The sequence below is a fragment of the Lingula anatina genome, chromosome 4, assembly GCF_051362555.1.
Source record: "Lingula anatina isolate TDL-2025a chromosome 4, LinAna3.0, whole genome shotgun sequence".
NCBI lineage: Eukaryota > Metazoa > Brachiopoda > Lingulata > Lingulida > Lingulidae > Lingula > Lingula anatina.
In genome coordinates, this window is record NC_141770.1 from 627,253 (window position 1) to 645,000 (window position 17,748).

Consider the following 17,748-nt stretch of genomic DNA (forward strand, 5'->3'; position numbering starts at 1 on the left):
GTTCTCTACAATTTTCTGCTTTTTAAACTTGCTCTGAGATGTTTCATAATATTTACACCCATAACTGCCCAAGGCAAGTCATTTCCTGTCAACATTTCAAAAGATGGCCACCAGTTTTCTTCAAAATCTCTGCTCTTTCCATTTCTGTAACATCAGAATGCCATCCATTTATGAGGAAAACAGAAGAACTAAGTTCAAAATTTGGTTTTTATTTCATTTTTAGATGATAACAAGTTGTACAGGCACCTTTTAAGGCAAAATTTGAAGCAGTCAACAAAAACTGTTGACAACAGAAAATTCATTTTAAAAATGTTTAACAGACATTTTAACGAGGTTTTTCAAAGGCACAAACCAATCAATCACACCCTTGACTTGAATTTAGAGTCCCTTCTACAGACTTTCCTATAATGCTGCCATTCACATTGCATCATAATATTCACATACATGGAAAATATTCAAATGCTGATTGAGGAAACTTTACTATTAATTTAAAATCTTGAAATTAGTCCATTTTTACCTCAATTCCACCATCTTCCTCAAATTGGAAACCCCAATTTTTGGAAATGTTAAAATATTGCTTTTGTCCTTTTTGAAGTGCATGATAAACATGCTAGAGTGTGACTTCAAACCAACATTTTATTGAAAATCACACAAAAACCAATCAAGAAGTATAACCAGAAGATTTATGATTATTCTGGTAGAATTTAATTCCCTATATTTGCATAAAAATTTTCCCAGCCCATTTGATATGCAGGGAGGTCAACATGACACTGTTCATCTTCACAGACGCTAGAACAGCCATCTAACAATTCCAAAATTTCCTTTAAGCCAATCTGCATAGAAGAAAATCTTCAGTCAATATACTGATAAAATTATAATTGGCGAAATATGAGCAAAATTTCACTTGTAAACAAGCCTGTCCTTCCCCTGATGAAACTAATGCTACCATCTATAGTTGAAATTAGGAAGCAGGTGCTGCCTCCTATTGCTCCAACAGAAAATCTGTCACCAGTTTGTTGAAATCTTCGAAGTACCTCAGATGGATGTTGTGTTTTCCCTCAGGCCACCGGACTAGTCTAAGGACAAAGAAAACAAAGATGTGACAATCATGAATGACCATATAATAAGCAGAAAAAAATACTGTTCCTTTGGAAGTTAAAGCTGTCAATCTTGACAGTTAGGGTACATTCAGATTGGCCTATCATTCTAGCTGGGTTGGTCCAACTCTGTGGGGATTCGCGCTCAAGTGGAATCAGCTTAATAAGCACACAATAGTTAATTACCCCTTAGCTGCTAGAGAAGGCACGTCAGACAATTCAGCCGATTCCACTGATTGCTCTTTAGTGGGAATTCCCCACAGAGTTGGACCAACCCAACTAGTATCAGACGTGAATCTGAATGCAGTCTTAGATGCTGCAAGGACTGATTGACGTATAAAACAGATGATGAACACACACTAGTATATCCAATTTAAAAATTGGTTCATTTTTCTATTAAAATATTGAAGTTTACATACTTCATTCCAATATAATTAACCTTGTAATGCCTATTATTGTGGACTCCCTCTTGATTTGAATTTGATAATCAAAACCAGTAAAGTGCTACAGGCCCACTGCCAGGGGAAATTGGGTGGTTCAAATGAACTAACCTTTTTGCCGAAAAAAAAAGGTTCACTCTGGGTAAAAACTGATCTTGGTACATAAAAGTTTCAAAGTAAAATGTGAAAGACCCCCCCTCCCCCCCCTCCCCCCCCCCTCCCCCTACTCCCCACTTTGCAATTGCTGGCTAGGGGGCTGTGCTAAGTTTTATTCAATACCATTCTTCATACTACCTGGAATTCTGGATATTCTCATGGAGATAAACAGGATGCACTGGATCCAACATTGGGTCCTTGTCACCGTGGACAATCAGGGTTGGGCTCGTGATGTTTTTAAGTTCATCTCTGCAGATGTCTCCTGTGGAAAAAAAAATTAAATATTTTGAAGTGTCTTATCCTAGCCATGCACAGAACAGACACTCTTTCCTTTCCTAAAATTTTGAAAAACTCAAATAACTGAGAATAAAAAACCTTAAGCAAGATTCAATCTTTTATTGGCTTTGGCAGCTGGATCATAAAACCTAGGATTCACTTAAATGTAGATAAGATAACAGATAATGATAGTAAAAGAAAAGTTCAATCCCTTTTAATCGGATTTTGCATACAAATAAACTAAGTAAAAGAAAATTTCAATTCTTCTAATCAGATTTTGCATACAAATAAACTAAGGGCTTACAAATGCAAATATATTGAAATAAATTGCAAAAAATATGAAATGTGAATAAGTATATATTTGTCAAGTACTAAATGCATTGTTTACCTTTGTTTTTGTAGAAATAATCGCTATATGCCTGATACCAGGCCTCCCACTGTGCCTTGAAATACTCCTCTCCATAAACATGAATGAAGGGTTGTTTCATTCTGTCACTCCATTTGCTAAGATCACGGACAGCTGGAAATACCAGAAGTTCTTTGGATTTTCATCAAAGTCTTAAAACAAGGTTTCTGTGTTGACAAATTGACATCTTAAACAATATGTTGAAATTGGTCACATCCTACTCCACAGTCACACTTTCCCATCTGTCACATCTAACACAATGTGGCACAGTCATCACATCTAACACAATCTGTCACAACCTGTCACAGCTAACACAATCTGTCACAACCAAGCCTACCTTTAATACACTCCATATCCTTCTCAGTGGTGAAGCAGTTGGAGCCCCACATGACCAGTTTACGTATACGCTCAGGATACCTGGCGGCCATGATCATGGCGGTATTACCACCGTCACTCCAGCCAAGGAGAGAGTAGCTACTGTAACCTAGTTTCTAAAATAAATCAACATAGATAAATGGAATCGATGAGATGTTTGGAATTTATGAATAAATACCAGAACAATCAACGAAATTTTTGATGACCACCATGATCATTGTACCTCCATCATTCCTGCAGCATCGTCAGCATCTCGGCTCAGGAAGGTGAGAGGCCAGTCTCTATCTGGAGGCCTACTGTTGCCGTAACCCCGCGGATCCCAGGCTATTACTGTGAACTTGGCTTTGTCTAAGTGTTCCACCTGAGGACTGAAGTCAGTGACTGCACAACCTGTGAGGGAGACATATGAGGGTTTGTATAAACACACTCTTCTCCATTAATTATCATTGCCAACAATTCCAGTGAACACACTTCAAATACAACACTTTTCCATTTTTCCTTAAAATAAAAAAGTCCAAACTGAATCAAATGACCTTCACCTTCACCTCAGTGACCTTCACCTACCAAGAGCCCCAGGCAGTAGTAGTAATGCATGGTCTCCAATCCCACTGCTAATGTAGTGAATGCTAGCACCATTTACTTCAACTTTCTGGGACATCAGTCCTCTGAAACAATATAATAAAATACAAGTTGAAACAGAAACAAGGCAGCAAAGCTGTCAAATGTACAGACAAAGAACAGAAAATAAAGATGCAAATAAGTGAAAAATTAAATTTTCACAAAAAACTGTTAAATTGCCAGAAAAATTTACCAAACAGACTGCGTTGCCTATTGAAGCTGTATGTTAGACCCATGTTTCTTTCCTGTAAGTTTGAGAACAGTAAGTGACATGATTTCCCTTAAATGGTCATCATAGGAGCAGTGCCCAAAATAGGGGTTTCTTCAAATTTTGATGCAACATTACATAATGTTTAACAGCATAATGACAATCAAATGTTATTAATAAAATATTAGTAACATGGACATTCAGAAAATGTGACAAGCAAAAGTCTTCAAGATCATGGAACTTTAAAGTCACACCTTGAAAATGCCAATATGTGAAAAATTAAATTTTCACAAAAAACTGTTTAACTGCAAAAAAAAAAAAAAAAAAAAAAAAAAAAAAAAAAAAAAAAAAACCAAACAGACTGCATTGCCTACTGAAGCTGTATTTTAGTCCCATGTTTCTATCCTGTAAGTTTGAGAACAGTAAGTGACATGATTTTCCTTAAATGGTCATCATGGAAACAGTGCCCAAAATGGGGGTTTCTTCAAATTTTGATGCAATATGACATAATGTTTAACAGCTTAATGACCATCAATTTTTAATTATAAAATATTTGTATCACAGATATTCAGAAAATGTGACTAGCAAAGGTCTTCAGGCCCATGGAACTTCAAAGTCACGCCTTGATAATGCCAAAATGTAAACAAGACAGCACTGTTCTGAAATGGGTTTATTTCCATTTTTAACACTTTTTTAACATAAAACAAAATAAACATTTTACTGCCATTTTTATATGTCCAACTAAGAAAATTGATGAGATGGGAAAAGTATCAATAGAACAGTGTTAAATGTCCAACTTCCTCCATTCTGAGATTCTGAACATAGTGGATGATTGAATCTGACAAACTGCAATGATATGAGTTTATTTCCATTTTTGACACTTTATTACACAATACATGATAACAAGTTTACCATGTTTTTTACATAATCAACTAACAATGTTGTAAAGATGCAGGAAATATCAAACAAACACTTTTAGGCATCTTATTAGTTAAATAATGAGACTGCTAACATGCCTAATAATTGAATCTGAGGAAATGTGAAGAAACAGTATAACTTCTTAAGTAATGGCCCGATTATGCTTATTTTCGAACTCAACCAGCGTTTTAGTAAGATTGACCACTCCTGTGAGTATAATTACAATTGGCCAATCTGTTTTTCTTATATTGTGTTATCAGTGTTGCATTTATATTGAAAATAGTGAAAAAACAGCATAAATTACCTAAAAGTGACCCGATCATGCTGATTTTCGAACTTGACCTGCGTATTATGAATATTTATCAGTTCTGTAAGTTTCAAGTCAAAAGGTAAAATGGTTTTCCACTTATCGTGTTATCAGTGCTGCATATATGCTGAAAAAAGTGAAAAACAGAATAAATTCCCTAAAAGTGACCCGATCATGCTGATTTTCGAACTTGACCTGCGTATTATGAATATTCATCAGTTCTGCAAGTTTCAAGTCAAAAGGTAAAATGGTTTTCCACTTATCATGTTATCGGTAAAAGTGCACGGCGACGGCGACGACAGACGCAGATGATGGCTATATGTACAGACACATCTGTGTCTGTACATAAAAAGAGCCCAAGCATCAGTGAAAATATTCCATTAGTTTTTCTCTGAAATTTTGGTAATTATTTCACAGTGCCATTGAAATAAAAGTTTAACACATCTGTCAATTCTTATTGTTGATATGATTAATTACAGTATTGTATTACTGTATCATTCCACTGAGAATTGAAACAAAAGTTAGCCTCTTTCACTGTCACTGTCATGCACGAAATCACCACCTTTAATCAAAACAAAATCTGAAAATAACTCTGGAATAACTACATTTTCTATTTGGAAATTCTGCATCATTTATTAATGCTTTTGTTCCTCAGAAAAAAAAAAATCAATATGGTAAACAAATACTGAAACAATTTTCTATTATTAGTATGATCTCTAGCACAACTGCGATCAATCTTTTAAGTATCTCCCCTTTATAGCTACCCATATCTGAAACAAATATTGAGATTAATCCAGAGTTCATTGTTCTAATAGTTGATTCCTGTGTGAAAAGCATTATTCTTCTCTGAGATTTCACTTTTATTCTCTAGAACAATAAAAACGTGAGGCATGCCTACATAAAATATCACTGCACTGTAAGTAATCATGAATGAAAACAAATATTTTGCACGAATTTGCATCAATCAACATATGGAATAGAGCACTACGAAGCTATCTAAATACAATGTAATATGGAAAACGAAAACGTCTTTGACATTTAACAGTATGCTGTTAGCTATCTTTTACATTTATCTGAAATAATTATGAAAAAAGTCAATATCTGAAGCACCCATTGAAACTTGAACATAGCACTCTGATGTCCCGTCTAGTAGGTGTAAAGTACCTTTAATGACCGTCTCTCTGGGAGGTTTGGCTATTATCTCATAGGAATTATCAAAACATTAAAGATTATGTTACATAAACACATTACAGTATGATTGCAAGCAACATTATCAGATAATTAATCTCTTTGTAAGTGCACTTTGTTTCTATGAAACTCCATTAATACAACAAATGTTGAACCAAAGCTCTGTTTGATCTTGACTGGATTGACTGTTCAATATTTCTGTTATCTTAGTCTCAGTTCATATGGTCTATGACTACAACAAGACCTTACTGTACTGTAGAATGTCTTGGGTATGTGGACATTGTCCATGGCCATGATGAGGTACTTCAGAAATGAAGACACGAGTGCATGTGTAGGATCTAGGAAAGTGAAACGGGAAGGGGGGGGGGGGGGGGGGAGTGAAATGTTCAGTCAGAATAGTAATCAGTCACAGAGGGTAGTCACAGAGACTGACAGAGGTATAAAAAATAGCAATAATATCCTTATATCCATAATATATTATTTGTCCATCATTTCTAGTATTTCAATAAGACATTTTGATGAAATTATTGATAATACCCTATGTGGTATTTTGATGAAATTATTTCTAATACTCTATGTGGTATTTTGATGAAATTATTTCTAATACTCTATGCTGACATTTTGATAAAATAACTACCCTCAGCTCCTAAAAAGTACATCTTAACACAAGCTGATAACCAAAGGGATACATGGAACCACACACATTTAGCCATATGGAGAAAAATATTGATTTCAAGATGTGTATATCTTCAGTGCATTTCATCAAAGTATGAAATGCCACAGAGTGATGCAGTCAGCGAAATAAGCGGTTGTCCGATTGCCCGGGACAACTAAAAAGCGTGTCGGGCAACTTAAAATTACGAAGTTGTTGTCCGGTCGGGCAACTGAATAATTTATGGACATAAAGAGTAAACCTCAAGATTTCAATCTCAAAATTTAGCTTAACCTAAGTCGTTATGTTTCCCACAAGATTCACTGTCGCAGTAACCGACCTGTTGACTTCGCCGTGTTTTCGCAGAATCTCCATTACTATTATTAGATCTACAGTTATTTATAGCTGGTCGTTTTATGAAGCAGATAGGGACAGGAAGATGACGTAATGCCTGGGGAATGGGGGTGTCATGTGTGCCGCTTTTCATTGGTTGAAATGAAACAATGGCGGACATTACTTCAAAATAATGGCGCTTCTGTCTACCACGTGTTTCTCTTTCCAACTTTCGTCATGGAGAAGTTTCTGAAATATTTTGACGGTGCAAAGCCCGGATAAAGGTTACCCTAACAAACAGCTGAGCCAGAAATGTCAAAGAAAAAGAAATTATACGAAATTAAACAGATAAACGCCAAAGAGGATTTCTACCGTCACGGCAATCGGGGCGCACTTGGCTTGTTTTTGACAGCATAGCTCAGCATGCAAAGCATGCTATCAAGGAGATTCTTCACCTTTCGTTCAAGGCAAAACCTTACTACGATTAGATGGCATTAAGAAACACGAGTCCTCAGAGCCGCACGTCAAAGCGACGGCACAAGTGCCGGCGGTTCCTGCTAATCAATGTGTTGCGGCAGACTGCTTGCATCGGCTGCAGAACAGGCAGAATCTGAACGTATAGTTTTAATGAGAACATGTAAGTTTCATTTTTTTTTTTTTTTTTTTTACCTGTTCTTGGTTTCTGCTTTTAAGTATTTAAGTTCTTTTTAATAAAATGTAAAAGTGAAATTCTGATGACGATTGATTTGTTTTTAGACAAGCACTTTTTCTGGAAAGAGAAGAATTAGAAGTCTTCCAATTTTTTTTTTTTTCATTTTTATGGTACTGTGTGATATTTTATATTGAATTATTTATTTGTCTTTTCTAGAAGGAGGTGTAACATTTTATTTGTCTTAAGCGACCACCTCTTATTTTACAATGTTGTAAGCGACTTGAATAATACGCGTGTGTTCCAGCATGGCGGCTTACAGAGTTAGCACGTTTATGTTACATGGTGTCAGAAGTTAAACTTTTCCAGCTATTAGTGAGTCCTTACACATGCCACATAACATTTTTAATTGTGCGAGACACTAATTAAAATGGCGTATGCATTCGAGCAACCCAGTTTCGATTGGGAGTCTAAAAATTTGTACTTGGAATTTACTCGATTCCGACAGCATGCTGAGCTCGTTTTCAAGGGTCCACTTTCACAAACAGATGATAAGATAAGGGCAGGATGGTTAGGCATGTGGATTGGAAAACAAGGGAGAGAAATTTACAAAACATTCACTTGGGAAGAAGATGAAGAGGATAAACCAGAAGCAATATTCGGCAAGCTTGAAAATTATGTAAGACCCAGAAAAAACAAACGTGCACAAAGATTTAACCTCCAGAAAAGGAAGCAGGAGGAAGGTGAGACATTTGACAATTTTGTAAAAGACATCAGATTGATTCTTATGGATTGTGAGTACCAAGACGCTGAAGACATTTTAATTGACTGTATAATACGTGGGGTGTAATATCCTCGAGTTCAAGAGAAACTGTTAGAAAAAGGGGAAAGACTTACTCTAGCTCAAGCTTTAGAAATAGGCAGACAGTATGAGTCATCCCAGCAACAAATGAAGATTCTAAGACCAGAAGTTGAAGTTTCCGCCATTAATCACAAGTCACATAAGAGTAAGGAAAGCCATGCTAGTAGAAATCCCTCACAAGCCTCTAAGAGACAGGAACACATACCTTGGAAGCAAAAGAACAAGAAATGTGGTCAGTGTGGTTTAGATATTGCAACAGCTCATAGAAACAATACTTGCCCAGCAAAAGGAACCAAATGCAGATATTGTAAAAGACTAGACCATTGGTATTCAGTATGCAGAAAACGAAAAGCCAAGGCAGTACACACTTTACAGGAAAGTGATAATGATGTTTACTATGATGATTCAGTGAGTGAAGATAGCAACAATGATCCACTGTACATTCATACAACTGAAGTTGATGATGAAAATGTTGACTCTGTCAGTGCAGCTGAAGATAAATGGATAGTGACACTAGATGTCCAAGACAAGCCACTTAAATTTCGTATAGATACTGGAGCAAAATGTAACATTCTAGTGAATGCTGATTATGAAAAACTTAGTCTTCACAAGAACTTGAACCAAACAACTAAAGTTCTTCGCTCCTACTCTAATCACAAGATCCGCCCAATTGGAAAAGCACAGCTTTCAGTGGCATACAATACTACTCAGTTGCCAGTTGACTTTGAAATAGTGGACATAGACCAGGAAAATGTCATTAACGGTGAAGTTTCAGAGAAACTTGGGCTCCTCCATAGAGTCAGAGTAAACAAGGTAAACAGTGTAGATGATTTCACTGAACTTGCCAAGAACACAGGTACGCTACCAGGTAAGCATACCATAAAGATAGACCCAACAGCAAAGGGAGTTATACATCCAGCCAGGCGACAGCCAGCATCACTGAAGCCACGCATCGTAGAGAAATTACAGGAAATGGAATCAGATGGCTTCATTACCCGAGTCCATGAGCCAACTGAATGGGTCAGTTCAATGGTTGTTTCATTAAGAAATGATAAAGTGAGAATCTGTATAGACCCATGTGATTTGAACAATGCAATCAAAAGAGAGCATCATCCACTGAAAACTATTGAAGAAGTTGTAGCTAGTATTCCAAAAGCCACAGTGTTTTCTGTGTTAGACGCCACACAGGGATTTTTGCAGATACAGCTTGATGAGCAGTCATCCTTTTTGACTACTTTCAACACTCCAATTGGCAGGTACAGATGGCTTCGCCTACCCTTTGGTATTAAATCAGCGCCAGAAATCTTTCAGAGAATCATGGATGAAATGCTTGAAGGCATAGAAGGTGCCACAGCTATAATGGATGACATATTGATAGCAGGCACAGATCGTGAGCATCATGATTCGATTTTCAAGAAGGTTATTCAGAGAGCTACTGAATACAACCTAAAGCTCAATTTTGACAAGTGTCAGGTGCGTCAGCCCAGAGTTCAGTATGTGGGACATATCCTCACAGCAGAGGGCCTGAGCCCAGATCCAGAAAAAGTGCGCGCAATAACTGAGATGACACCACCCACAGATAAGGATGGAGTACGAAGAATACTTGGTCTTGTACAGTATCTAGCCAAGTTCATACCAAACCTGAGTCAGGTGGATGCCCCACTGAGAGCATTATTGAAGAATGATGTGTCATTCAAGTGGGAACATGAGCAACAAGCAAGTTTTGAGGAACTCAAACACTTGTGTAGCACACCGCCTGTATTAGCTTATTATGATGTGAACAAGCCCGTAGAGATTCAGTGTGATGCATCAAGAAGTGGACTAGGGGCAGTGCTAATACAAGATGGCCGACCTATAGCATACACGTCACGTTCTCTTACTGATGTTGAAATGCGTTATGCTCAAATAGAGAAGGAAATGCTCGCCATTGTCCATGGAGCTATAAAATTCCACTGCTACATCTTCGGTAAGGAAACAACAGTGTACACAGACCGCAAGCCATTAGAGAGCATTTATAAGAAGCCATTACTGTCAGCTCCAATGAGATTGCAGAAGATGTTGCTACGTCTACAGTGGTACAATCTCAATGTTGTATACAGGAAAGGCAAAGATATGGTGGTAGCAGATACATTGTCGAGAGCATACTTACCAGACACCAGTTCTGACGTGACAGGACTAGATGATATATGTTTAATTGATATGATCTCTGTGAGCAGCGAGAGATACTCTGATATTAGAACAAGAACGCAAAGAGAGCTACAGCCTCTATACAACACAATTGTTCAAGGATGGCCAGATACGCGTAGAGAGACACCTTATGAAATTAGAAATTTCTGGGACTCCAGAGACCAATTGTCTGTGTTTGATGGTGTAATCTACAAAGGCCTCAGAATAGTTATTCCACCGTCATTACAAAAGTACATGCTTAGCTTGATACACGAGTCACATCTTGGAGTTGTGAAATGCAAACAGCGTGCAAGGGAAGTCATGTTTTGGCCTGGAATGAATATGGAAATTGAAAACATGGTGAGAGACTGCACAAAATGTTTTGAGTATCAAAACAGGTTACCCGCAGAACCGTTGAAACCGACCGTCCCTCCAGATCTACCCTATACTGAAGTTGGTTGTGACATATTTGACTTTGGAGCAAAGAAGTACCTACTTCTCATTGATTACTATTCAAAGTACATTGATGTTGTAGAACTGAATGCCGCAACTACAACTGCTACAATCAATGCTATGAAATATGTGTTTAGTTGTTATGGCATACCTCTTAAAATCTCTTAAAATCAGATCAGACAATGGACCACAGTTTAGTTCATGTGAATTCAAACAATTTTGCAAAGTGTATGATATTGAACATATGACCTCCAGTCCTCAGTACCCAGGTTCAAATGGGGAAGCTGAGAGAGCTATTCAAATTGTGAAGAAAATGTGGAAAAAATGTGATGACAAGTATCTTGCTCTACTCAACTACAGAACTACACCTTTGGAAGGCATAAACTTGTCCCCTTCGCAGTTGTTAATGGGACGCAGACCTAGAAACACACTGCCTGCAGCTTGAAATCTGTTAAAACCACAGGCATATAACCAACGAGAGGTGAAACGTCATTTTAGCCAGGAGAAACTAAAGCAGAAATATTATTATGATCAAAGGAAAGGTGCTAAAGAACTGAAAGCTTTCAGCCCTGGAGAACATGTGAGAATGCAGCCTCATCCAGGTTCAAAAACATGGGCACCAGCCATTGTTGTTAAACGTCATACACATCCAAGATCGTACATAGTGGAAGGAAATGACCGTGTATACAGACGTAATCGTCAGCACTTAAGATCATCAACAGAAAAAGCACATCACTATAACCCTAATTTTGTTGACTTGGAGCCATGTGATGAGCCATTACATTCACCTATCAAGGATCAGCATATAGTACCTGAGGAGACAGTATCACCAACCCGAGATATTGTCAAGGATCAGTGTAAAACACCAACAAAAACAGTGACACCAGCAATTAATACCCCAAGGATTGTAACAAGATCTGGTCGTGTGGTGAAACCACCAGACAGATTAAATTTATAACTTGTTTTTTTTTGAGCGATTCAGTATTAATTTAATACTACATGTGGATTTTCATGTGGACTCGCTTTAAAGCAGTTTTAAGTTATAATGCAAAGACTCAGCCAAAGACTTTTCTTTAATTTTCTTTTCTTTCATTTAAATGGACTGTTAAAGACATTCTCTGTGGAGCATGAAATGACTTTAAGTTAAAGTAAAAAAAAAAATTATTTACAAAAGGACTAGAAGATCAGAGACTCTGAATGCTCTTCTCACATTGAACATTGAAAGACTTTAAGTTAAAGTGAACACTCACAAAGAACTGTGAACACCAAAAACTGAATTTATTTTAATTTACATGCTTTTATTTACTTTATTAATCTTAGTTGATTATAAAGAGGGAGATGTAACATTTTATTTGTCTTAAGCGACCACCTCTTATTTTACAATGTTGTAAGCGACTTGAATAATACGCGTGTGTTCCAGCATGGCGGCTTACAGAGTTAGCACGTTTATGTTACAGGAGGTAGTTACAGATTCTTTGGTTACTTCAAAGGAGAATGATGAAGATGAATTTGATGAAGTAGATGAGATGGAGATGGAAGAAAACACAGTGTTTTTTATATTTTTGTCCTTCAGAGACTAGTCTGAACCAGACATTTCATTACGTTTAAAATAGTGACATTCCTTTTTATATACAGACACACTATATTCTGATCACTCTGTCTGTCCATGCCATCCAACATGTCTTGTACTTCCTGTATCATTTGACATTATTACAATGATGAAGATGAATGTGAGATGGAGATGGCAGAAAATGCAGCATTTTAATTGTTTATTATAATAACATATAAATATAATAAATCAATGTGTCCACATTAACCGTATTTGTCCACATTTGAAACTAAGTTAATAGACTAAGAGGCAGGGAAATGGAGAATCCTATTACACTTAGCTAGCAGTAAATATACTGAAAAATATTCTTCATTCTGGCTTGTCTTCAAATCTTGACCTGGAAACAGGAATGCCTTCTTTTCCTAGAAAATATTCTAGTGTTTGTACAGTATGTATGATGATGCATAGTTGTTCTTAAAATAATTGTTTGTGGGAAGGAAGACATGTTACCAAATGCTGCATTGTTGCTGTTGAGGTTCTTTAACATTAAACTGTTTATCATCTGTTTATTTGCATAAGTTAATCTGTTTAAAGCTACACAGTGCATGTTAGCTTTTAACCCGCTGAAATAAAAAGGAATCTTGTAAGTTTTGTGTTATTTTTCTTCGATTTATTTGGGCAACCAAAAGTGGATGGGGGCAACCCAAAAATATTAGATGGTTGTCCAACAGGACAACCACTCTAAAAAGCTTATTTCACAGACTGGTGATGGCTTGTGAGTACTTAAAATTACTGAAGACCTGAGGAAAATTTGTTTTCCCACGAAAATCCTGCACAATATCTTATCCCTGCTATACCCGAGGGCAAGGTAGATAACACAGACGTGACTGTATGAGATAGAGAAACAAGTATGTGAACATGCGGCTAAAAATGAAGGGAAAATATCATCAATCACTCTGCAATGACAGTGATCCCAGCGCGTGGCACTACTAGGGTGCCAGGTGTGGCTGAGCTGTGCCGCGTGAGTACCTGCCATGAGGATGATGTCAGCTCACAGCTGTGACCACAACACCAAAGGTTTCTCTAACCATAATGCAGTCGTTATAAATGCCACATCACTGGAAAATTTGATCTTGACAAAGCTGAAACATGGGATTGATCCAGCACATATTCTACTGATTAAAACACGTCCTGTTCACTAAATAAACAAAAATTTGATAAAACAGTATACAATAAAATTCAGCCTCTCAAACTAATAATAACACTGTGAACATTAAGTAATAATCAAACCACAGCACCTTAGGTCTGACCTCAGATTCTCATGTCATAATTCAGATGTCCCATTTTTCATTACCCCGCATGTCATTTTGCACATCGGCATAAATCTGACTTTGCTTCATCAGACATTCACTCAGATAGCCTCCATACTCAGGGTGGTAATTTATTGTGTTAGTTTAGTACCTGCCAACCAGTGATGCATGTGAACAGAATTCCTAAGTCATCAATAAGGAATCTTACAAGCAGACAGATCATAGATTATATAAGTGTTCAGTATGCAGCTCACACCAGTCTCAGGTAAATGTGCTCTTCAAGATCACCATGGGGCTACGAGTTCACCTGAATACTTCGCTGTACACTTCTGACATAAATTTACAACTAAACTGTCTTGTTTATAATTATTATTATTATTATTATTATTATTATTATTATTGTTATGAAAATGTTTCATTAATCCCAACATTCAATGTTTGATGATTGCCTCTGGCTTAAGTTTATAAATAAATTTATAAAAGCCTTGCCAATGGTTGCCTGCATATTCTCCATGTATATTAAAATCATTCAACAGAGTATTTCTTCTCCTAATGTTCAAATCACGAAAAGTTCTTAATAACAATTAAAGGAACTTCTTCTCCAAAATGGCATAACACATTTTTCATATATAGCATGAAGTAATATCTAAAAAGGCAAATGCAAAAAAAAAAAAAAAGAAGAAGACTACTAGTACTTGCATAGACAAACCAACTGACATTAAATACATAAAAAATTGAAATATCAAATATAATTTCATACAGAATTTTCAAATTTAAACTTTAATATCACTTACCTCTGGGTCATGTCATATCCCTGCCGCGCCAGAGTGTTAGTCTGCAAGTTCACCAGACTAAAAGAAGAAATAAAACTTAAAAGTTTAAAAATACCAAAAATTAATTTTTATATTGCAAATTTACTAAAACTGTCATGATATCATTAATTTAAAATCTGAGCAAATTTAATTTTCAAAATCACATAGTATAATGATATTCTATTAATTCTTTATTAAAAGCCTAATATTATAATAATATCAAGCAAGTTTAAATGCTTTCATAAATATAGATCATATATCATATAATATTAAAGTAAATTTTCAAATGTAACAGATTTCAAATATTTCAAATTGTTAACGGGTACACAAGGTCAATTGCATAACCCAAAACTATTAATATCCACTAAACCTGTTTAATTCTAGCTTATCTAAATCATGCACACTCTGTATGAGTTAAAAGATAAAAAGTTACATGAAATTTCTAAACTTTATGTTAAGTAAAAAAGAAACCAGCCCCAATGTGAAATCAAAACCAGCAAAAATGTTTTTTAGATGTTAAAATCTCCTTGAAAGAGGGGAAACAAAAAAGACCAAAACAGGTTTTAACTTAAAAACCAAAAACTGTAAATTTATCCTTTTTCCTGAATAAATCAACAGTATCTGTAATAAAGCTACTGTCACCATTTCTTGTTTTTAATATCTGATCAAACCACACTGATTTTTAATCTTTAAAATTCTCATTTACTATTTCCACATCAGCTCTATTAATAAAAGTGCCTTTTACTGGCTTATTTTTGAGGAGATATTTGAGGGAATGTATTTCAGCTCTCACCACATAGAGTGACTATACTGTGTAACATACACACTCCTAGTGAGATAAGAGGATTGTTTAATATTACTCCCATCAATAGCTGTGTTATTATGGCAATCCTAATCAAGAGACTAGCAAACTGGGAGAGATTGTTTGTCTACAGGAAAGACAGACTCTGCAGAAAAACCCTTCATATAGATGCCTTGTTTGAAAGTGCTCATAGACATCATTTCAATTTTTCAAAGCTTAAAATCAATTTCAAATAAAAAAATGACAAAACGTAGAGCACTAGGTTTCAATTGAGTGTTTCAAAGGCAAACTCTATCAACAACATAAATAAAAAACTTTATCTGAAACAATTTTGACTGTCTATAAAAAGATGAGTGAGTAATGCATTTAATCATTAAATGAGAAAAAAACATGCATTTTATTCAGTTCTAAAAAACAAACATTAAAACACCTATTAAACCAGATAAGTGTTATATGGATAAAGAACAATATGGGCCCAAAATTACTCACATGCCAAATGTTACAGTACAATAAAATCATATTTTACCCTTGGTCAATTTGCAAATATTATTAAAGAAACTCCCATAAATAGTATGAAATACTGGTTGTGGAGAGCACACACGGGGGAAGTTAATATCACTAACCTGTGTATATTAATATCTCATTAACCTCTGTATTACTATTTCTTTGGGTGGAAAGAAAGAACCGGAGCTTGTGTGTTATTCTCTAAGGCCCCATTCAGAATAGGGGACTAGCTAGTCCAAGGGTCAAATATGGCCGACCCACTTGAATACTTCCCCATGGGATATCTATTCAGTGTCTATTAACAGATTAGATGGCAAGCTTTGTAGTGGGTCACCATATTTGACCCTCGGCCTAGTTAGTCCTCTGTTCTGAATGGAGCCTATGGAATGCTGTCAAGTCTACCTGGCGGTGTTCAGTTCTCTATACAGTGGCGCAGTAGCACTGGGATCTGGCCTGAGGCAAACACATCATATTTATCACATATTAGACACCTATCCCGTTTCCTGTCGGCATTTTTTCCTCATGGTATGTGGAGGTGATATAAGTATATAGTCTCTTTTTTCCCTCTCTCTCCCCTATCTCTCTCTCCTTCTCTCTCTCTCCACCACTCAACTTCTAGCAGTCACTTCTCACTCTCTATTCCTGTCTATTAATATTATTGAACCTCTTTTCATAGATGTTAAATAACATGAGGAGATGAACCTAATGCATACAGTCAGCTCATCCTATAAAAATGTATTCCTAGCTGGTTTCTAAATGCTAACATGTTTTGTGTTTATGTAATGTCTGACCTTATGTCAGCCAAGTATATCAAGAATACAGAGAACTAGGGAAGATTTTTTCCATACAACCTCTAACATGAGAACATATGTTACTAGTATGTGCATATACATGGACAAACATCAATATTCACAAGGATAGACTATCACAAGTGCACACAATATGTAAAATTTATGCCAATTAAATGAGAATGAAAATGGCAGTAAAAAAAATGATACAAAAACTGATGCTATTAAAGGTATATCCCAGAACAATAGAGCTAGATATACTTATCTCCTATGTCAAAGACATGACAGACTTAGCCAGAAAAATATTATCAGACCTCCCTCCGGACAGATAAATTTGTATCTACCAGCTAGGAACTGTGCCTCGTGACAGACAGTGAATATCGCCTTCAGTTTTAAATGACACAGATAAAAACAAAAGAGGATAAATTTAGCAAATATATCCAGTTGAGGTAGCACCAGCATATAATAATCTCCAGTATACTCACTTTTTTCAACAAATCACACAATGAAATGCCTAAAAAATCAATTATATTTTTCATTTTTATCAATTAAATGTATCATAATTGTTATCTTCTCCTTTGGCAAAAAAAAAATTTAGGAATTAAGTACCTGGCCTGCGCAACCTGTGCCTCCACATTATCAATACCCACGCCGTGATCTGGTGGCCATCGCCCATCATATGTATTCTGATGTCGTCTGCTCTCCACACGGCCACGGTACGTCTGTCTCTTCACCAAGGCGCCTTGCAAGACCCCAATACGCCGAACTGCGTTTCTTGCAGCTGCCATCTTACATTATTTCCAACCTAAAACTTAAATGGACAGAAATTAGTGACAAACACTGAAAATGAAGACATTTCTATGACTGTACTAAATGACA

The 17,748-nt window shown here is 36.2% G+C and overlaps 1 protein-coding gene across 3 annotated transcripts in view; it reads right to left on the reverse strand.

The window, feature by feature from the left end:
• Positions 1-193: 193 nt before the first annotated feature.
• LOC106174434 (serine hydrolase BPHL) overlaps positions 194-17,748 on the reverse strand; it is a 19,321-nt gene continuing 1,766 nt past the window's right edge. For 2 of the 3 annotated variants that reach the window (XM_087010300.1, XM_013555996.3), the window contains exons 2-10: positions 17,479-17,680; positions 16,484-16,534; positions 14,758-14,814; positions 3,315-3,415; positions 2,974-3,140; positions 2,713-2,866; positions 2,358-2,489; positions 1,832-1,955; positions 194-1,076 (exon numbers count right to left, since the gene is read on the reverse strand). In XM_087010300.1, coding sequence (XP_086866426.1) covers positions 983-1,076; positions 1,832-1,955; positions 2,358-2,489; positions 2,713-2,866; positions 2,974-3,140; positions 3,315-3,415; positions 14,758-14,814; positions 16,484-16,534; positions 17,479-17,657 — 1,059 coding nt within the window. In that variant the 5' untranslated portion in view covers positions 17,658-17,680 and the 3' untranslated portion in view covers positions 194-982. The remainder of the gene's footprint in view (positions 1,077-1,831; positions 1,956-2,357; positions 2,490-2,712; positions 2,867-2,973; positions 3,141-3,314; positions 3,416-14,757; positions 14,815-16,483; positions 16,535-17,478; positions 17,681-17,748) is intronic. The other variant, XM_013555999.3, reaches the window with a different exon arrangement.